A 23399-nucleotide genomic window follows, 5' to 3' on the forward strand; every position below is an offset into this window, starting at 1 on the left:
GCCTCAAAACCTGATTCAGCAGGTATGACAACAAGAGGTTTCCAACAATCACATGGAAAACTAATGAAAATACTGAATAAAAATTATTTAATCTTAATCCTTCACTTTGTTACACCTACACAAGAATGAGGATCTTGCAGTCCTTAGCAAGAAAATCCAGCTTTTTTTTTTAATATGTCTTGCTTTTGTTAACATCTATTACATTCTAAGGCGGCGTATTATGAAAAAAAAAAAAACAACCTATCTAAATGAAGGTTTCCATAAACTGATGTAATGTATCAGCTAGAAAGATCTTGTGACATTCCACAAACAGACCTCAGCAAAACTTAGAATAAATACAGGATCAAAGTACTTTCCTCCATCACCTCTCTGTCCCAGAGGACCCAGTGCACCAACACCACAACTACTCACACTTCTGAAGACAGCATAGAATTCGGTTGGAAAAGAGCACAATAATCCCTTGAAAATTAAGAGTCTAACAACCTTTCTATGTTAAATTAGGGCATTTAGGTGGACTGTACTGAATAGCATTATCAATACCTGCCATACTTAAAAAAAAAAATCCACAAAGATGAAGCCACACCTCTTTAACTCATAATTTTACTGACCTTACATACAAGATTTAATGTGAAATGCAGCCTTACCAAAAACTTCCATACCACAGCCACACTTCACCTCATTGCTTAAAACCCTCAGGAGTAAAGGGCCCTCCTGCTCTGCTGCTCACACGTGCAACCTACCAAGCATCGTATTTAAGAAAACCAGTATGAATCATGGTTGGCTCTTCATCGTATGCTCCAGGTCACAGATAAGCTAACGCACTAGAAGCCGCCTCTTCTACTTCTGATGGGAAAAATTCATTAAATCTTTCATCACAACTCTGTTGATTTGCTCCCTCCACCACACAACATAATCACAGCAGAGAGAACCTCCCATAGTTATTAACAGGCGTGGGGCAATAGCGCTATGGCTGAGTTAGCATGTGCCTTGACATTTGTGTTTTATATCCAAAAGATTAAAGTTTTTCTGAGCTTGGCATTGTGGAAGATCAAGAGATACCACAACGCTGCCTTAACACTAAATTTAACTATTTGTAAAAAATTTGGCTTGTAGATATATGAGTAACTGTGGTTATCATGTACAATTTCAGCTGACACATGACTGTGTCAAGGACAAGATACAAAGCGCTGCCTGATCGTTAAAGGGTTCCTGTCTCTAACATTCGTGATGGTTTTGCTGTGCAACCAGGATGTATGTCCCAAAATCAATCAGCTCTAGTGCCTTTGTACATGGGCGGGTCTATAATGCCTACCAGTCCTACTATCTATACTTGCAGCTAACTCTATTATCTTATCCTATGGACTTTTAGATATCCATAATTCTTTATTAATTGAACTTATCAGGCAGTCTGGTAAGGTTCTATATGCAAATGAAATGGTTCTACAAATTTAATATTTAGTGGCTTCACTTCAGTGCGCTACTGTCACCAAAGTGCAGAGAAAAAGGAGTGTTGGAGGGAACCAGGGCCCGCTGGTGCACCAAGAAAAGAATGACAGCAGTAAAAGATGCTACCATTTTGGGGTTGTATCAACATATTTATCTGATATCACTGAAAAGTGGAGCAAGTAGTCCCACTGATTCCTTAACACCTCAGAATCACAGAATTTCTGATTGGAAAAGGTCTGTGGAGGTCACCTACTGGCAACGCTACATAGGCTCAGCTCAGGCTTTGCCCAGCACAGTCTGGACAACAGCCAAGGACAGAGATCCCATGGACTCTTTGGGTAGCATGTTCCAGCACTGCGCTACCCACCTGGTGAAGAGCCACAGCAATTATTAAATTATTCCGGGAACTCTAAGGATTGATTTGTCTCTTCTACCACTGAGTTCTAAACGTTGATTACGTTGGCTATCGACAACTATTTCTGTTGAAGCATGTCAGGTAATAAACCATTAGAGTCTATTGGATCTCATGAGATGCTCAGCATTCTTTCAGACACAGTGTCTCTGACTCCTGCTGAAACCTATGAGATTAGAGAGCGGCCTGCATATCGCAAGATTGATTTGTCCAAGTTTAAATCCCCTGAAAAAAGTCAAATTAGTAACACAATAGGAAAAATAATGCATTATAGTGTATTAGAGTGCTGGATAGTTTATCTGAATAAATGTTGTGTGTTAACAGCGTTGTCAGCTTCTAATTAAAAAGCAATCATGAAGACAAACTATTTTATTGTATTAGCTTTATTATGCAGCAGGTACAAAGAAAATATTTTCTACTACTAACCCTACCAATTTTTGGTATGACTGCCTTACGTTCAAGAGTACTGCTATACTTCTCAATCTTTTTGAAACTTAGTTTAAAAGAAAGTAACACAATCATAGAGTTAACACGTTAAAAATCACTAGTACTGTTTTCTATCACCACACAACTGACAGAACATTTTCTTAGTGTGTTAGAAAGACAATCACAAGACTTTTTGACTGGCATGTTAAAATAAGATTTTTCTAAAGTTACCAGACTTAGAACGAATTTCCAATCTCTGAAACAGTCAAGCAATACACATACCTGCAATTGGAATATTCTGTGAGACTGACAGCTGTACGTCTCCAGTCCCAGGTGGCATGTCAATTACTAAATAGTCCAGTTGACCCCAGTCAACCTAGAAGACAACAATAAACGTGTATGTTGGAGGTTTGAAGTTCTTTTATTTAAAGTACTTTGTGTTTTGTTAAAGTCTTTGTTTCCTATAATGTAAAACACGTGAACCAAGACCATCTCAAAAGAATTATACTGTGTTGCCCTTTTAGTCACGCTTTCAGTACAGGCTCAATACATTATTTTTCTAAGAGATGAAACCTTTGCTGATCACTCAAAGCTAAATAAATTTATTATCAACTTTACGAGCATAATCCTATTTAATTCTTTCCCTTCCCCCCAAAAAAGCAGTAACAACTTAAGTCTTTTACTTTGTAGCTGCTTAACCACAGGTTAGAAGATAATGTTAGGTCAGGCTAAAATTCTGGGGTTTCTGCAACACACACAGTTAGGAATTGTTTCCATACATTTAAAACTAATTTTGCTTGCTTCTTATCACTTCTTTTAAAATATATATAAATCTTTAGCATTTTTTTTTTGGTTTGTTACTGCAAAGTCAGAGCTCAGTACAGAATTTTGTCTAGGAAAAAGAGCTGTTGGGAGGAAAAACAAACTAACAGATTTGTTAAACGAAAATCACCAGGTATAATTATACAAACTTACAACATACAGAATGGCTGGGGTTAGAAGGGACCTCTGGAGATCATCTGGTCCAAAACAAGGTATCACACAACAAAAAAAGTGTACTGGTTGCTAAGCATCAAATAAGAGCGATCATTAAAGATATTAGGGTCAAATATGAGAATGCTGTTATTATTTACATTCGTTACTAGGACAGATTTTCAGGAGAGTCAAGTAACTCTCTCTAGAGCACTGCCTACTGCAATAAATGTTCTCTTAATGAGAACAGAAATGGTCCTAAGCCTACTCTGTATCATGTAAAGCCAAGCTATACTTTGCCTAAACATTTCCCAACAGTTTAAGTAAGCTTTGAGAGATCCTCAGTTCAATTCTGCTGTGGTGCAGGTTAGTGCACTCTTGCAAGCCAGCAGACATGTACAAGGTCTTCTCTCTCTGCAGTACAGAAGCTTTAGAAATCATAACTACGTTAAAAATAAAGACCCACAAATGTCTCCCCCTCACTTTTCCCTCCACATAGGCATAATAATTATAATATATAATAATATAATGTATATTATATATAATAATTATATGGTATGTTTCTGAATAACAAAATATATATAAGATACAACAGTATGAGCTGCTTTAATAGAGGAAAGTGGCAAACGAGCAGGATTTTACTTTCTCTTTTATTTTACACATTCCCTCAGAGTTATTTTCACAGTGAAAACAACTGACATTTTGCCAGTCCCCCAGTTATTGCCCTGGAGCGTTTGAGCCTGTCAGGGGAACACTCGTGTATTTTCATTCAGTTCTTGTACAGATTATGATCTTCTGGGGAAGCACAAGCAATGGGAAATCCAGACCACTAACCCAACATAGCGCTCCAGCGAGAAATGGAATTTTTCAAGGCAGGCTGATAAAGACAGAAGATTTTGGAGCACTTCAGAGAGAAGGGGGATGTGGAAGGTTAGTTGCAAATTCTAACTTCAGATGTCTAAATTAGGGACTCTCAGGCACCCCTCCCTTTCCTCCTTTTCTACACAAAGGCTGCAGCAGCACTAAATGGTGCCCAAGACAGTCCAGTTGAACAGGAAATGCTGCTTATATTAACCACAGCAAACACCGTACTTTACCTTTTCATATTTAATGTTGATCTATATTATCTATGGTATCTATATCATTTTACAGTATCTGTATTTTGAAAACAAAAATGACATATACCTAGCAGATTTCTTAATTAGTATTCATAATCATATTGACACTATATAATCCCAAAGAAAAATTTACATCTGTGTGCAAAAATGTATGTACTGAAACATAACTGTGAGGCAGAGAAGACAGTTTATCTAAAAAATCTGGGTTTTACTTCGTTTTTCTTAACTAATCTTGCTTAGTTATAAAGCAAGATAAATGTCAGTGCTGATGAATGCCTCCTTTTCCAGTCGAAATTACTTTGACCACTCGAAGACATGAACTTTAACTTTCTGGTTCTTAATTAAAAGTTAATCATTGTAAAGGTGACATATAGAAATTATATAGCTGTTTAAAAGTAGTAGAGGTTTACAATGTGAGTAAAGTCAAGTTCCTTAAAGATTCACAACTAAACACACAGATCTTCTACAAATAGTTAAGTGCATAAATCTCAGGATGCAAACCCAAATATTTAATAATAATCATGACCATTTTGAAACACTAAGGTATATAGAGCTTCAATTTTTAAAATTTTTAACTTGAAATACCTTTTTCCCCTGTGTCTTCATAAAGGCTGAGCCTGGCATCTTCTGTTAAGTCCAAATTTACAAGTCCAGTAATCGTATTCTCCTTCCTTAAATACTTCTACAGAAACTATGGATTAACTGTTTTTTTCCTTTCTGCCTTGCAGCAAGACACAGCCCAGAAACACATCTGTGAGTGGCATGGCATTACTATCATTCTGACACTGTTTCAAATCACTTTCTCTGCAAAAACAGCTTGGTTCTTGAAATAACTTGGACATTAAGGAGTTTTCAGCCCTTTTCTCCACAAGCTCAAATTCAAGTCCCTTTATGTACAGCACTGTCTCATGGAACAGTTCAAGACAATCCAAATCCCACCCTTACCAGAGGTAACTAGAATAAAAAAAAAAAAAATACACTGGGTTTTTGCGATAGCTAAAAGCTGTCTGGTTTTGCATATACTTACTGACGCTAACTTTAAGCTAGCTCCTCTTGTGGAACAACGTGACTTTCTGGGCCTGTCCTGTAACTTTTCACTCTCATCAGAGGTTCTGCTCCTTCAGCCTCTTCATGCACTTGCTCCTTCATGGAGCCCTATGTGATCCTCCTACCCAGCAAGCATTACAGGTCCCCAAAAAAAACACATAGCCCTATTCCACCACCACGTGGAACGCCAATGGAGAAGAGACCTCCAGTGCCGGCACCCAAACCCTTTCCTTGGCGCTCTGCTGCTCTTCTGAGCCGAGGTAGCTGCCTTGGTAAAAATGTCTTCCTCTCAGAGCTTTAAAGTAAAAGGATACTTTTATAAATAGCTTACTGCTTCAGGAACACACAAAGCAATTGTTGCTCCAAAATTACCACATACAGTAGAATGGGTACAGAAATCAAAGGGCACCAAAAATTTCTTCCTCCAGCTTCCTTAGTATGTGACTCCATAACATCTAAAAGAACTTCCAACATGCACTTTCTGGATTGTTCCATGAGTACAATTTTTTATTAAAGTTATAAACCTCTGAAAACAGAAGCTAATAGTGGAATTTTAAGCACATGGTGAATCTCATGGTAAATCTCATTGCTAGGCAACAGGAAAAATACTCTGTTAACACATAGTGCAATTAAATTATAATGCTTAATTTATGGCACTGAAACCATCTTATTTCATATATTTTCTTCAAATTCATGGACTGAAAAAATGAAATGAGCTGTCTTTATCAAATGAATTGTGCTCCATTATAGTATTTATAAATCTGAGAACAGAAAAATGGAGAAGCCACACCATCCCAGCAGCAGTGGAGAGGATGTGCTGCTGCTGCTGCACAGAGTAGGACTGAGACAGCCTTTTGTCACTCCAGTTCAGAAAAGGCAACAGTGAATATGTCTCTGTACACAAGTGTTGAATATAAGTGAGAACTACTTTCTGAGTTATGCTGCTGCTGTGGCACTGAACTGGTGGAAGTCAGATGGCAAAATAGATTGGAAAAATCACTTCTCATTAAAACTGATTTTTAATTTTAAAAAAAAAAAAAGGATGTAGTCAGAGAGTTGTCCTCACAATTTTATGCTCTTTCATTTGAAATTCAGGGTGAAGATGAAGAGCTGCACCACAATGACACGGCTATAACTGCTGAAAAGAACTGAGCCAGTGTCTTTGCCCAGTGAGCAGTGTTCTCTAAACAACATGGATTTGCTCAGACTTCGGTTGGGAAACTCTGCATCTCACCCCATTTCTCTCTGTAGGCTTCCTCTTATTCTCTGCTGTTCCGCAAGAACCAGATGATGAACACTGTGGAATTCGGTTGCTCCTCCACTACCCTCCCACAGGAATACAGAAGCAGTATAACTGTCTTTTATTAAACAAATTACTGAATGTAATTTGGGAAGTATAACAATTTGTTATATAAGTGTACACATTATTTAATGGGAGAAGAAATTCCAGGTCTGTTACTAAATTTAAGCAAAGGGGGAGAGAGGAGAGCAAAACAAGGGAAAGACATCTTTAATTAAATTTAGAATTAGAGCATATAATCAGAGCATTGGCTTTCTGAAATCTACTATTGCCATTCATTCAACATTATTAAAATGGGACATATAATCAATCAGGCGGTGATACAAAACACTAATTTGAATGCAAATCCTGTTTATATGCAACAATTTACCAAATCAGGACCAGTATTCCTCATGTTCTCAATCAGTTCTGAGAAGTGTGTCTGTATGCAAATGCAGTTGCACACCAGAAAATGAGCTCAGATTAACAGCACATTAAATGAGCTCCCTTTGCAAGCAATAAATGGACAGTGGTTACAAAAGCTGTCTTGTAGCATCTGAAATCTGTCAACACCTTTGCATGTACAGTAGTGTTAATATCTCTGCCCCTCTAATATATACAGTGTGTATAACACTTCAAACCATAGAAATGTAATTGCGCTTTCCTTAAGTATAGCATTCATCTTTTTTTAAAAAGGTTTAACTTGACATTTATTGTTAAGCAATGTAATTAAGTGCCATGTGCTTCTGTGTATTTTCCCTTGCTCAGAAACCTCATGAATGCTTCTATGTAAATTACTTAAATCAATCACTCTGTTTATGTGACAATTCATAATCAACATACCAGATATGCATTTTGAGTAAGGGTTCCATATAGCAAGTTAAACCCAAGGTAGAACATAGAGCTACAGATCGCATTTCTGCTGAGGAATGAAGCCTGAGCATCCTCTGAGCATGAGGCAGAAGTGATAGACTATTAGCACAGAAGAGGGATTGCTACTTGTGGTTTTGAAGTAATCCCGGTGTTTGGTAAATAACAGAAGATGTTATTTATTTGTTCTTATTAAGAGGAATGCATGCAGAGTTTCAATCAAGCAGTGCTGCAGGTGCAGATGTGGCAGCCAAACTCCCAACAGCAGCAGCACAGAACCAAGAGCTCCATGGCAGGCAGCTCACAGTCTGGTCCTGCCAGACCCCCCCTCCTCCTACCTACTTGGTTGCGTATATAAATGATTTAATACAGGCAAACAGCTGAAGAACATAAAGGTAAGGAATGATGTTGTTAAATGAATATGTATGTGTATATAACTGTTCACAAATATTTACATCTGTTCAGTCAATATAAAACAAATATTTATTTCATTGAAAAATTCCTTAAAAGATTCTGCTTAAACATACATAGACATTGGGAACGAATAAGTAGTTTTGTGAAGTAGCAAAACAGATAGTTTAGGAATAGTATAAAGAAACATGGCATTTTAATTAAAACATATTTATATTTATTTTCATAAATATTTGATAAAGGAGACATTTCCCAGACATAAAACAGAAGATTTTTAGTCCCTGTAGAAACTTTCTCTCTGGTAGCGAAATAACTACTTATACCATAGCAGGATATTCCACAGTGCTTAATGCAACTTGACACTTTCAGAACAAAGATGACTGCCCCTTCGACCTGTCCTCTGATGCTTAAGCAATCGCAAAGCCTTGCAATCCAACACCAGGAAAAAACAGATGCAATGCAACAGTTCAAATTCCCTCTAAGGTATTCCTCAGCAGCCTGCTCCACCAAGTTCAGAGAGGAACTGAGGTGAAGCATAACAACAGTTTGCTCCAAAGACTTTTCCACAAAGAGAAGGAAATTCTCTGATTCTTTCTCAATATAGACTAGGAGTAACTTTTAGAAATAAGTGCCCAGGAAGAAAGCCAGAGTCCTGTTCAACTAAACAACCAAACCAGAAACTGGCCTTCTCCTCCCTGATAGCTTTTAATAACGTTAAGAACTGGAGGCAAATGCAGTAGCCTGAAATTTCTGTCACAAAACTAAAGAACTCCCAGAAGATGACAATAAAGAGGTTGTTCTCCACAAGGCACTCCAGGAGACAGGGGGAGGGAACTCAACACTGGGCTCTTGCTCACCTTCAGAAAGCCCAGTCACGTTGTGTCAGCCTGAAGGGACGACGGCACTGAGCTGTGGGGTGCCAGCCATGGTCCTGAGAGACCGGAAACACTCTCTGGGGATGACTGAAAACTAATAGTTCTGGGCATTCCCAGCATGACTGACAGAGACTGTATCAGAACTACTACATATAAAAGACGCTTCCACTAGGTTCAAGGTGTTACTACAAAAACTTCCATGAGCTGAGATTCCTGGTTGCCAGGGATTCAAAGCACTTTTTCTCTAAAAGGTGACAGTTTGAGAACCAAACTTTTACTATGCTGTCTTGAGATTCATCACTGATCTGCTCTCTCCACACCTGACTCACAGTCTGCACTACATAACTTGCAGAAACTTTTCCTCAATAATACACCTTTTTTTTTCTTGTTTTATGACACAGAACTGTCTGTAGTTCAGCTGCATAATAACAACATCTAGAAAAGAAAGACGTAACTAGGCAAATTTATGTTCCTATGTCTTTTAGCAATAAAACACAGAAGTGATATAAAGGTGAACAAATCAGAAGAAAGTGGGCTAGCATCACACCATCTAATTAAACTAATCACCAGGTTGATGCAGTTATGTTAAGAACATCATCTAAACCATAAATTCTCTTTGAGCTCTCCCTACTAATACAAAAGGCAAAAGCACCATTTAGTTATCAAACCCAAAGCCAACAACACATGTCTAAGGCAGTATTATCATGACGCAATTTAAGCTCATAAAATTTATATATGCTGTCTGATTCAGATTTTCCCTACAATAACAGAAGAAAATATTACAAGTGTTGGCAACAAATATGAAAAGGGACAAGCTTATTAAGCCCACTCCCCTTACGTATTTTAGCCTATATTAGAAGCTGATGTATAGTTTAAGACTGAATGCTTAAGCTATGCAATGGAAAGCAACGTTCCTACTTCTCAAGTTATTTAACTTCCTTAAGCTTCAGTTCATATTCTGCTTCTACAGGAAAATTAATAAATTCCTTACTGGGGTACCAACAGACTAATATAGGCACCATTTCGTGCCCATCATCAAGACACCGATTTTAAATCAGCATGAAAACTAAATATAATTAGATTTTAAAAGTCAGAATATTCTGTTTCTTAAGTACAATGTATAACACTTTTTTTGTACAGAAAAGGGAACTTGTACAAGAGACCAGTCTAAGGCCTTCAAAACAAGGATTACAGAAGACAACAACATGATATTCAAGTCACTTAAAATGCTGCTGAAGAAAACCGTCCAATATGAATATAAATTGTGCAATATAAAAACTGGAATAGAATGAATTTGATGTAGACTGCTTAACTAAGGTCAAAAGACAGTAAATCTCAATATAGGATTAGTTTTTTTTGTCTGGTGAGATGTTAGCAGATCTCAGAATAGTAGCCTTGAGGTTAAACATTAATTTTCAATAATAAAATGGTTTGGGTTTTTTAAAATAATCTGTTTTTCACAAATACGGACAAAAATACATCCTGCAAACATCCCATATTTAAAATTCACAAGGATACAGCCTCCCCCCCAGTCACTGAATTCAAAATAGTCTACATTTGCTAATGAAACCAGCATTGGAGAGTCTGCTTGAATCTCCTTGGAGCATAACAGTCAATAGTCCCAACAAGAAGTCACCACAAGGCTGCACAAAATGTAGAACCTTCAATTTAGAGGCATGCTCTAAACACACCTGCCAGTGATAACACCGAATCCAACACAAAACTGAGCACTTATATCCATTAAAAAAAAAAAAAGCCTGTGGTTGTGCTGTTATTATTGTGGCTATTAATAGCATAATTAGATATATTAGAGAACCTATCTATGAATTGGAAGGTATGAGTTTCAATTTTTCAGGCAGCTGGCATTTACCTGAGCCATTGTACAACCAAGAACGCAAAAGCCATAAAGCCACCAGGACCCTACATAAGGTCAGTAGCTGAGATATTCACCTGGAAAGCTGAAACTTCAGATAAGCTGAATTTCCTGCATAGCACGGGTCATGTTCCCCCTTCACACATCTAGTCCTGGCCCCAGAAATCTTTGCATCCCCAGCTGTAGAGCAGAAGGGTTTGACCGCTGTAAAGGATTTCTGGGCACTTTCCCGGGTAGTGGGAAATACAGGCTTAAAAGCTAAACTGAGAAAGTAACTGAACTTGCAGTTCCCATGTCCTGGCTGAATGGTTATGGAACCTTCCCAGGCTGTCATTATGAACAGAGAATAAGCCTGTCAAGTTAAACCAAAAGAAAGGTCTTGGCACCTAACAGAAGACATTCAATTTTGGCTGTAAATCTCTGCTGTACAGAGCTGTTCAACACAGGCAGCAATTAGGTGCTGAAACTCAGGACATAGACAGAAAGTGAGACACGTCCCACAGGCTTTTCCTAATAGTCCTCTCGCTCAACGTCTTCAGTGTTGTTCACTTCCAGCTGGTGAACCTACCAATTTTGACTTACACCATTAACTTCCATTTGTTCCACACCATGCTCTAACCCTCAGCACTCTAAGATACTGCACCTGTTCTGCTAAGGTACTCCCAAAGGGTGTGAAGATACCTCCAGGAGGGTAAAGTAACCTCTCAGTACCACTGGGAATGACAAGTGACCTGTTCCCACCATCCCAGGTACGCAGTGGCTCCAGCCCAGGCTTTGGCAGGACACCTGCTCCTCAGGCACTGTCATGTCCAGCACAGCAACACCCAAGTCCCTTTTTGCATCTAAGCTACGGGAGCTAGAAAGAAAGGACACCCTTATTGGTCGAGAATAGAGAAAATAGAAGAGTAGCACCAGATGTCTACTATTTTTTAAATTTTTTCAGGTACATAATGGAAGCTTCATTTAGAAAAAATGACAAGTAGTGCCTTCTCTCTTCCTAGCTCCTCCACCACCAGTTACTCCTGTTTAGCAAACACCTAGGAACATCCTTAAATCATCAACTCTTTCCAAGAATGAAGCTGGATGCCATTTAGGCAGAATGTTCTGAACTTCGTTGCAGAGAAACCTTAAACCTCAAACCAGCTTCCTTTAAAAGTTCGGGGGGGGGCGGAGAGAGAGAGAATGGAAAAAAAAAAAATCAGTTCTACCCCAGCAGAGCCACCTTGACACCCTGAACTCTGCCATTTCTTCCTGCCTAGTCAGCAAAACCAGCAAAACAGTTGCCTGTTTTGTGTTTGTTTTGTTCCATGCAAAAGAGGACAGACACATGCATACCTGTGTAATCTGGGTGAGAGACGAGGCTACTGGAAGCAGAGCAAAGGAAACACTCTCACAGCCTGTTCCCACAGCAGCAGTAGCTGCACAGTCATAACCATGACAGCTGAGGAACCAGGGGAACCAGGCCAAGAAATGTTTGCTGTAAATACATTCTCACTATGTTGTTAGGCTTTTTTTTTTTTTAATCCTCAAAGACAGTTAAAATACATTTACTGCAAATGCTTCCAGTTCAGCAGTAAGATGTTGGCTAATGTTTTTGTTTTCTTCTGGCTTTCCTAACACTTCGTTCTGTGACTGTCAATTCCCTTCAGAGACGATAATCCCTTTTCATATCAGCTGCTAATGTGAGCCAATAAAGCAACAGGGATCTGTATAGATCTTGCTTCCTTCATTAGGGGAAGAAAGGCAACAGAACAGGTTTTGTAGCTTCAGCCAGAAACAAAAAGAAAGAATCAAGCCCATATTCATTCAATCACATCCATCCCAAAGCACAGAGGAACAGTGTCCCAGCGTGAGGGCAGGAATACTCCCCACGCCATAGGGAATGAACCGAGGGGGCAGAGGGGTGCAAAGCAGAAACCTTCTGTCATGTCCCCCACTTTTGGCCACAGTAGATCTATGAATCTATGTTTAGCTTCTAATCTCCAGGAAGTACAATAATTTCCTTTAAATATGTACACATTGATTGGGACTGGTTAAGGCAGCTCCCTCTGGACAGACAGGAACTTTCAAGGTGACTATCTGCAAGTGAGCAAACTGGTGATGATTATACAAATTCCTGTACCAAGCTTTTCTAAACATCAACATCACAAACAAAACACGGTGTAGAAATTACTGTCAGGATTTCCATTTATTTCAGTGGACTCTGGATAAGAATTAGTTTCTCCATCCTTCACACTTAGCAAAATAAATGTTAAAAAAAAAATAAAATCAGTTAAAGCATTTTTAAAAACAAATTCTTTCATACGGGATGAGTGGGTCACCTGCTTATCTTGCCCTTGAAACAGTTTCCTTAATTTCAGTGATAAAATGAGGGATGACAGTTGACCTTCCTTGCTTTAAATTAAAGCTTATTAAAGATATAAGAAAAAAAAAAATCTTACAAGCATTCAGAGCTATTGTTTACTGTCTGGCAGCCGTTGTTGCAGTCTTGGTAGGATACCAAAATGCAGTCTTAGCACTGCAAAGTTCGGCCGCTATTTATTGTTGAGTGTTGCTCGGCTTTCCAAAATATCTCAACAGCAGATCTTGACCTTTCTAAATAGAACAAATACATAATATCAGTGATCTTATCTGCAGGGATGACATGTCTGTATCTTTTCATTTTCATACTTTGGAACACAAAAATAAAAATAAAAAGCATCCCAACTCCCTGAAGATTCAAGTGCTTTTACTGTTCTGAAGAGCAGGGATGTCTAAACTTACCTTTTTTACTTTTTTTTTCCCCAAGCTGTAAAGACTTTAGCCTGAACCAATAACCTGCATGCCCACCTCAGGCTAAGATAACTCAAAACAGAAAAATAAAACAGAAGAAATATTTCTGTAATTGCTGAAATGCTGGCAAATTTTTCACTGTAGTGACACCTGGTGAGACTACTGTATTTTAGAATTACACACTGCAAAGTATTAACACTTCTTTGTAGTTTATAATATAAGCACAGCTTTGTTTAGCTCTGTGAAATGTAAACTGTAAATACCCTGATAGAGACTATTGCCTCAATTCCTCAGTTACCTGCAGACTGAATAAATACATGAATATTGTGAAAGACAATTCAGTTTTGAAATTAACAAAACACAAAATATAGAAAGAGGAAAACAATATCAATTAGCAATTAGCATACGCCCTTAGGTACACCTCATCTGTTGATAAACAAACAAGTGTTCACAGACTCTTAAACGTGTATTAAAAGGCAAAAAGATAAAAGACTGAAAAACATACGAAGAGCTATTCATGTTTCTGACCATGGTTGCTACAACTTACCACTGCAGCATCTTACTCTTTTCCTGTCTCTAAAATTTACTGCCATAATGCAAGTTAAATGCCTTCAATGGTAATCTCCTCATAGAGTGCCCTTACTAAACCAAAAAGTGTTGAAAATAAAATCTACCCTCAAGAAAAGCACTGCACTGCATTGCAGTGCTTTTTCCTCACTTGCTCTTTACATTTACAACAAGAATAATTTTCATCATTGACTCACTATTACTATTCTGGGATCCATTCAAAATATAGCTGCAAAAAATCAGAGCCATCAGCTTGTTATTGTCATATTCTTCCTGACCCAATACGTGTCATTCTCTGACAAATCTCATTTCACTGCTCCCTCTCATCCACCAATATACTCTCTCACTAATTTTATACTGACAAGAAATGGGTTTTTGCCTACACTAATAATAATTTCATCTTTGAGCAAGCCCCCAATTACATTTACCACGGAAGTGGTGAAACACAGCAAAAACCAAACTTCACACCAATTTTCCCAAGCCATGGATCTGAATGATAAGAAGTTTTTGGTACCCTTAAAATCTAAGTCTTGCACATTTTCTCCTAAGACAGTGCCAAAGAGTATGGAGGTAAATCCAGGAGGCAAAAGTAGCCCCCAGACAGTACCACTGCGAATGACAAGTGAGAATGACAAGTGACCTATTCCCACCATCCCAGGTACGCAGTGACTCCAGCCCAGGCTTTGGCAGGACACCTGCCCCTCAGAAGCTGCCGTGTCCAGCACAGCAACACCCAAGTCCCAAAAAACAAACAAACAAACCACAAACCAACCAAACAAAAGCCAGCCAAAACAGACTTCACTTCTTTATTAGTGGAAGAGTGGCATTAAGTGTCTACTGTAGCCCACATTTTGAAATTTTTCATATACAGAAGTAGCACCAGTAACCCTGCCCAGCAAACACTTAAAAACATGCTAGCCTTCAAATCCATGTCTCCCGAGTCCATTCCTGAACTCATTCCCACTTATCTTTCTTGAACTTTTCTTCTAAAATATCTGGACATAAAAGATGTGTCACCATTTACTCCAGGGCGACAATAAACTGTGGCAGATGCTCTCTGTTATTTTACATGTGTAACTTCTTATTTTAACATGTTATTTGCTGCTAGCTTTGCATTTTTTCTTTGTCCAATTTACACTGTAAAATACTCAGGGATGACACTGATAACAAGACTAAAGGAAAAAAAAATATCTTCCAAAAGAGAGATTCTAGAATCTCTCCAGGCAACTTGTACTGAAGTAAAATAAATTTATTTCATAAATACTAAAAAGCATCAAAGAAAAGTTTAGATTTACCTGGAAATCATAAATACCAGTCTTTGTATTTTTTGCATCTTTCAAGAAATGATAACTCAGTACAGTGCTGAACACACAGTACGGAATGAAACTTCCATGGTCCCACAAAAAGGACACAAACAGAAGCCAAAGGACAACTCTTAGTAAACTATACTAATCCATCAGGCAGACGGGTCTGCATGTAGTACCTAACTACCTTACTGGCAATGTTCTTGTTGTGTGTTGCTTCCAAATTAAATATACATCATTCCTTCTAATTTGGAATGGTTTCCCTTAGCTCCTCCATTGTTCTGTTTGTAAGAAATGTATTTATACACACAGGTAAGCAAGACAGTACAAAATTGTGAAAATGTGTAAGCTGAAGAATCTGATGTTTAACACAGTGTGTTATAAACACACATGCACATATCCATCTACTAACTGATGCAGGTCGAACAAAACCAGTATTGAACATCTACAGAGATGAGCCATTTCAGGCAATGATCAACAGCCCACAACAACAGAGCCTCCACAGTCTTGGCTCTCCCAATATTTAAATACTACTACTGTTTCCAAGTTAATCTAACCCCAAATCTTTAAACATAAATTTTTACTGTTCCGTTCACTCCACTGCTGCTTTTATGACAGCTTTTTCATGGAGGCTCTTGAAATATCCCAGACCTCACAACCCACAGTCTGCTCGATATTTCAAAGACAATTTATCCATCTGTCTGCATCTTCCCTATTCCAAATAACATATGATACTCTCCAACTACTTATGTATGATAACTAAGCATCAGAGAAATATGCTACAGAAAAGGTTTGAGTACACATACGTATATTCACACATACACACTCCATGCCACCATTACCTCTGGAAGAGCTGGTTTTGAGGCAGTTCTTCTCTTAGTACAGGACAGCTTCAGAAGGAAAGCAACACGCAAAATCTCCATCTCAGACCAAACTTTCAAAATTATGTAAATTACAATGTTCGCATAAACTGAGGTAAAGTTTTTCTAAGGACAAGGCTGGATCTTCAGACTATAGCCCTTTTCAGCTTTGGGTTGAGCTAATAAAATATTTTTGATCATTCTTCTGCTGAATTTATGGTTTTCAACATGAATCCACAGGAGATAAAACCTGTCCACGCTTCAGAGTACAAAGCCTTGTTTCCTTTTGCTCATGTGCAACTGCTCTGCATTCCAAGTTTTATATAATTTGCTTCCTGCTAAGTTCCCTGCATTCTTTCCTTTCCAATTGCTTTATTTTAATTTTCTTTCAATACATACCTTTTATAAAACAGAGGCACTAAAGTAGTGCTAAAGGAAGCAGCAAGAAAGGGATGGAGGAATTACAATTAATAAGAAGAATATTTTAGGAACTCATTAGAATTGAGCCACTCCAAGAAAAGCTTTATCATCTCTCTGGGAAAATGTGTCTGTCCTCATCAGGTAAATCTAAGGAACCTTTAGAGCTCACAATACACTTAAGAGCACTGAGGCTCTACTTTATAGCCATACTATACCAAGGATGCTTGCAATGCACAGAATGTCCTTGAGACTCTAGAGAAGCATGATAAGGAAGAAATACAAGAGTCTTACCAGGTAAGATCTGACTAGCCTGCAAAAACATTGGTTAAAATGCCATGTCAGGGTAACGAATCCTGTTAAGGATGTTAATCAACCAGAGACTCCTGCCTTGAAAAGAACACAGATTTTTGGGCTAGTTCCAAGGGGACTATTTGCACTTAAAAGAATTGCTGACATCTGTAATCCACGTTGTGTAGGTAATGTTTGCTTCCAGTAGTGCTAAAACTTTATCTAATGATATGGCAAAGATACAAGGAGAACACTGCATGCTGAAATACGCACTCATACTCTACGTACCTTTTTTTCTTTTAATAGGAAAATTTACTTGTCTGCTGCATACTGAACTTTTTCCTTCTCTGATGGTATTTCAACTTGATAACTTATGTAGAATAAGACAGAGTTCAACACTCTCCTTCGTATTAAAAGTCCTACCAATTACTGCCTCAACAAGAAACCCATCCCGTTTGTACTGCTGCTATGACTTCAGCAGCCAAGAGAGCGTCACTCCTCCAACCCTTCAGCTGAGCAATGACTACAATATACTCCAGGAGGTAGAACTCATGCCACTCCCGGGTCCATTCAGGATTGCGCCCATACCCTTCTCTTTGCGCCTTTTCCACTGACTGACCTGTCAAGATCTCCTCAGACAGAAATGAGAATGGTGCTAGAAAATTTACTATACAGACTGTATGGGACCATGGCGATGACCATTTAAAATCCCTGTTGCAAAGCAGTTTAAACCAGCCAACAAGTTTTGCTTGCCTTTTTTTTTTTTCAAAATAATCTTTACATTTCTACAGTTCTTAGTTGTCTACTTGATACTTCAACAGATCTTTTCAGACACATTACTGTTCAAGTGCAGGCTTTATGGAACTCTCAAAGTATTTAGTATCTTTACTACACTTAGCCTAAAGGTTAACCAGAAGTCGCTCCCGCAGTAAATATACCAAGATGACACACTTTGAGGTAGCTTGTTTAATCTGAACCAAGTACCACAGCACTGAGTCGAGACACACAGAGAGTAAGGGAACAAGTGCTGAACAGGACTATACAAAAGAGTAGGCAGCTTCTGAAGTGCTTGTCAAGTGAAAACTGAATATAATAGTAAAAGCCTAGTGCTACAGATGACACTGGAGAGCTACCAAAATTTCCTTACCTGGGTTTTAAAGATATCTTCAGAGAAAAGAGCTATTTTTTAAAATACTCAAGTAAACAAAAAAATACTCTCTTCCACCTCACCTATAGCCAAGCAAGATTCACAGGAAGTATTAACAGGGGTGAAAGAATTTTTACATGAAGATAATTGCAGCAGGGAAATGGGAAAAGTTAAAACCCAGATAAGAGAAAAAGATCAGCCTGCAGTGTAAACAGGCCTGCAGTACATCTAATTATGTGAAAAAGTAGTCACTTCTCAGCCATAACTAAACTTCGAATAATTTCATGTCATGTAAACTATTTACCTGAAAGAGTTATGAACTTGTTTATACAGAATCAAATGTTCCATTAATGTTTGCAGTTCACTTTCACTACAGGTAAAAAAAAAAAAATTTCCTTATGTATTTCTTGTTCTTTCAATAACTTATCACCACCCCTTTCTTTCTTTTCTATTGAGCAATACTTTTATTAAAAGTAGGATATTAGAGATTCAATACGATATATATTTTTTCATTTATATACTGATTTGATACACATACATCAATATATAATGTAAGTAATATAGTATACTAAACTATTTACTCTATTTTGCATTACAAGGCACATTACCTTCAAACTCTGTTTAAGGTCAATCATATGTGTTCCAGAAAAGCATCCTTGTTCATGAGATATGGATTACCAGAGAAACACTAAGCACTAATTTTGGTCTTAAATATTATTCCCCATTATCTACCAGTCTGACACTATACAACACACAGGAAGAAAGGTGGCTTCTCAGACTAGACATGTGGCTAAAAGAGAGCCTGGATTTAAAAGGTGGTATTTTAGCTGAAAAGTAATGTACATCCTGGCCATATGCAAGTAGAAGTGAAAAGGGACAAAAATGAGGTTGGACTCTGGATTGTGCTGAAAAGGCATTCATCAACCAAAGAAGTAAAACCAGAGAAGGACAAACATGCATACTGCATGTAACCACATTCTTTGTAATACATGTATGTAAGAAAGCACATAATGTAAACATTTAACAAATGCATTTTCCAAAGTAAGAATCCCAGAAATTTAAATAAGCTGCAAGTGTAAGAGAAGCATTTAAATACTCATTACAGGCACGGACCAATTATGAGCTAACAAGTTAATGAGTTAACAAGTCCCCATTAATGAATTTGGAAACTAGGCCCTTCAGTGTTTTATTGAAGTATCTGAAGCACGATAAACTCTGGAAAACAGATTTGTTCATACGGAAAAAAACAAACAAGCATCCAAAGTTTTTTACAGAGTGAACGCATAGTCTTGATACTCTTAATACAAACAAAAAAACCCCTCCACCATCTAACAATAAACACCATTATAAAACAGCATCAGTGTTTTTAATGCAAAAGTCCGGGAGGCTCTGTGTTTTCTATCTGGCTGACTTAATTACATTAAGAACTTAATGTTTTATCAGCTTGTCTGAATGCACCAAAGCTCCTTACACTTATACTATAGATCATGTTGCTAATCTAAATGGTTTATATGTAGCTGTTGAGGTAAAGCAGCTATCTTAAGACCAACTTTAGAAAGTTAAATAAAAGCAGAAGTATTTTACTCTTGCAAGCAACTTTAACTTTTCGAACAAGACCAATCAGAGAGAAAACAAGGAAAAATTTCAAAGCCCCCAACAGATCACAAAACTATTTCTAATATAAAATGAAATGATAGTGTCTTTAAAATCATCACATGCTGTGGTCCTCTCTTGTTTAGGTGTCCAAGGCTATAACACTGTTGGTTCTACAGTTAACCCCTTCTTGAGACTGACTAGTAACTATGTCAGATGGGAGATCACAGTTTTTAAAACCAAACCAGCATGAGTTGGTCTGGAAAATGTATTAGTTATTTGCTAAAAATCACCTGTATATCAAATAGAACCTGCTGGTTCTCACGTGAGCTTTTTTCTTCGAAGGAGGAGATGCAAATAACTTTTTCCAGCACAGATTTAAGACTACCCTGGTCATTGTGCAAAAGAAAAATGCTTGTGGGGAGAAAAAACACTCTCAGGAAAACCGCTGATGCCCTGAGCACTAATGGACTCTGTCTCGTTCCTACAGCATGATCGGCCAGCCTGGAGCTGCTTTGTCGGTTGCTAGGGAGCGATGAGCTCATTACACAGCATCACCCGCACCCTCCGCAAGGATGCTGGCACATGCTGCCCCGCCGGGGACACCACGGGTGGCAGTGCCAGCTCGGAGCCTGCCAGTCCCCGGTCTGCCAGGGTGGAGCAGCCAGTGCAGCAGGTGCTGAATTCAGCTCCACCTTCAAGGTTTTAGGCTCTAGTCTTTGTGAGCCTGGCCGACGCAATGCAACACACACAGAGGTCAGAACAGCCTCCTGGCATGGACACCCCTTGCTTTTAAAGGCCAAATCTAGACAAAGATGTTCTTCCTGAAATTTTGGCAGACACATGGATTTTCTGACTAGGGCAGCGATTGTAACTGTTCTAAAGTCTGTGTTATGAGGAGAATTCCGTAAAAATGGGAAGAGGCTGAAAACAAAAAAATCTTTTCAGTCATTAAGGGAGCACAAGATTTGGAGGCACTTACAGCAAATGTACAGAAACACACTGATCTCCAAGTTGTATACATTAAATCCCTGAAATGGATGTCAGCCATGAACAATGTGGGTCACTTAAAAGTCTAAACATGCAACTTTAATGCATTTTTTCAGCTGTTTGTCTCATTAGCACTTCACAGATCTATTCACAATAGCAGGAAAAAAAAATCTGTCAAGAAATAAGAAAGCCACCTCGCTTCCATATGCCAAGAAATTTATTAACTAACAATCTATCTACACTACACAGAGATAGTGTATAATGATTCTCATGTACCTGTCATACGTCAAATGCCATCCAAGAACTCTCAGTGCTGGGAAATTAACAAGGACATAAGGGAATACAGCGGTAAATATGCATTGATACCTATACATTCAAATCCTTAGGCAACTTCAAAATGCCCTTTTTTTAACAACTGCATAAAAAAACATAAAAAGCAATAAGAAGACAGGCAAATTGGGGTGATTCACTCATCAAATTCATGGAACAACAGCTCTATTTCAAGGGAACAGGTAAATGCAAAAAGCGCCATTTTTTCCTCTTACCTGAAGACTAAATTCTTAAGAACTTAAGACCAAAACTACAAAAAAGCTCACAACTAGTATATGAAATAATGTCATGAACACTCGTGTCAGTTAAAAGCATTTTAAAATAACAAATTTGTTTGAAACACAAATATGTACTTAAGTCCTTACCTGTCTCAACAACTTTTCAACAGCTGACATAACCATGAGCCCCCTCCACACAACCGGGGCGGTCTCTTCTATCAAGAAACCCATAGACATGCTGAGAAAACAAAGCAAAAACATAAGCTTTCCAGCACAATACCAAAGCACATCTGTAAAGAAGCTTGACTTAAATTAAAACATATGCTCACCATGCGACTCCATAGTTCTTAAGGGGCCTCATTAGATTTTCTAAAACAGAAGCAAACAAGGTTTTTTGGGGGTGGAATTGGTTTTGGGTATTGTTTTTAGTTTTTATTAAAGAAATAGCTTACACTTTTTTTTTTCCTTTTAAGAGCAGTTTTCCCTCTTTGTTAAAAGCATTTGTCTATTTTTCCCCCCCTCATTCCTTCAATATGTGTATATATCTATTCTACCCAAGAACCCGGCCTGACTTTTTCTTAGGTTGTTACATTTTACTGATTCACTTATCTTTTGCCAGAATAACAATGCATTTGCCCATAACATAATGTCACTTTGTGCTGCTGAAACCAACTTCATCTATTTGTATGAAAACCCCATGCTGCGAGGCATAAATCCCCTGCTAAGCAGCCTTCTACTTCAGCAACACCTTGCTAAACGCTGAGTCATTTATATCAGAACAAAATCAAAGTCCTACAACACAAGTCATTTATATCAGAACAAAATCAAAGTCCCACAACACAAAGGGATTTAATTTTTTTAAAAACTTTGCTGTTCACTAATCTCATTAATCAGAGGATCGTTCCCATTAACACACAAGTGTTCTGGGGTATTCTTCTCCTTGTATTAAGTCTGCTTTGGAAGCCCAGAGGTGAGGTACCAAATAAAGCCGCCCCTAAACTATACAGTGTCAACAGCTCCAGGTAAGAAATCCTGGCCAAAGTCTGCAGGACTTCTAAAATTTCTGTAGGAACAAAAGATGCTTATTTGAACACTGCAGAGGTAATGTCCTTATCATGCTCCATATTCCTATGCTTTCCAGTGTCAAGAAAAAAAAATGGGGAGGAAATATTGTAATTGTTCTGCTGGCAAAAGGGCAAACAAGCAGAAAGTAAAAAAAAGTGCATTCAAAACAAAACCTCATTAAAGCCAACAACTCCCCTTAATAGTCTCTGCCATATAAATCCACACCTTATCTCAAAATGGTGCGCACACACGAACCAGAGGAATTTTATTTGGTCCAGCTGGTTTATTTTAAGAGCGTGCACAGGCAGTAACCATTAGAAAAACAAAAAGAATACTTCAAGCTATAAAAAATATATTATAATACACATTTTGACAGAAAACCTTGATGCACCCAAGGTAAAAAACATATAGCTAGTAAAATAAAAACAGTGTGAATATAATGCAGTGCAATGCTGAACTCCAAATTCAGACAAAGTAACACCCAAAAGCACACAAACTGAACAGCTAAACTCGATAGATGAAAGCTTTCAAGCAATCAAGTAAGTAGGCATCCAAGCCATGTAATTTTGTAGAAATATGGCTGAAAATAAATTGGATGTTTTGGTTTACAAATCAAAAAGAACAAAAAAGGAAGCTAAACAAATCACTTGAATGGCTATTGCATTAAGGAATGGGTATGGAACTGATATAGGAAAAGAGATGGGCTTGGACTGATGCGCTGCACCAGGGTAACACACCTCTTCTCTACTTCACAGCTCTTTTCAGACTTTAGTCAGGGCTTATTCTGGTGGCGTTATACTGTCTGACCACATTTCTAGGAATCACAGTCCTATTTCTCCCCCCTTCACTAAGATAGTTCTGTTATGAGGAGGCTGATGACATTGGAACTTCAGCCTACAGCCATCTCTACGCACTGCTTTGGTGCCCCAGCCAACAACATACATAGCGCCGCAAATTATAACACTGTTAGAAGTCTCAAGAAAAATTACTAAATATTTACCTATGAGAGGGTTGTGAGAAAAGAAACAGGAAAAAAAAAGTATCTGCAACATCATTCATTACTGGAGATTCAAGGTCTCCTTCATTTTTATCATGGAAATAAGAATTACTTTAAGG

General features: G+C 38.1%; 1 protein-coding gene across 3 annotated transcripts in view; it reads right to left on the reverse strand.

Annotated features, from left to right (window-relative positions):
- Positions 1–23399, reverse strand: part of NUBPL (NUBP iron-sulfur cluster assembly factor, mitochondrial) — an 83729-nt gene that overhangs the window by 30503 nt on the left and 29827 nt on the right. For 2 of the 3 annotated variants that reach the window (XM_082058736.1, XM_082058737.1), the window contains 3 exons: positions 21548–21587; positions 21366–21456; positions 2567–2660 (listed from right to left, as the gene is read on the reverse strand). In XM_082058736.1, coding sequence (XP_081914862.1) covers positions 2567–2660; positions 21366–21456; positions 21548–21587 — 225 coding nt within the window. Of the gene's footprint in view, positions 1–2566; positions 2661–13170; positions 13300–21365; positions 21457–21547; positions 21588–23399 lie in introns of those variants that run through there. The other variant, XM_082058738.1, reaches the window with a different exon arrangement.

Source organism: Streptopelia decaocto (genome assembly GCF_964273445.1).
Source record: "Streptopelia decaocto genome assembly, chromosome: 7".
Lineage (NCBI taxonomy): Eukaryota > Metazoa > Chordata > Aves > Columbiformes > Columbidae > Streptopelia > Streptopelia decaocto.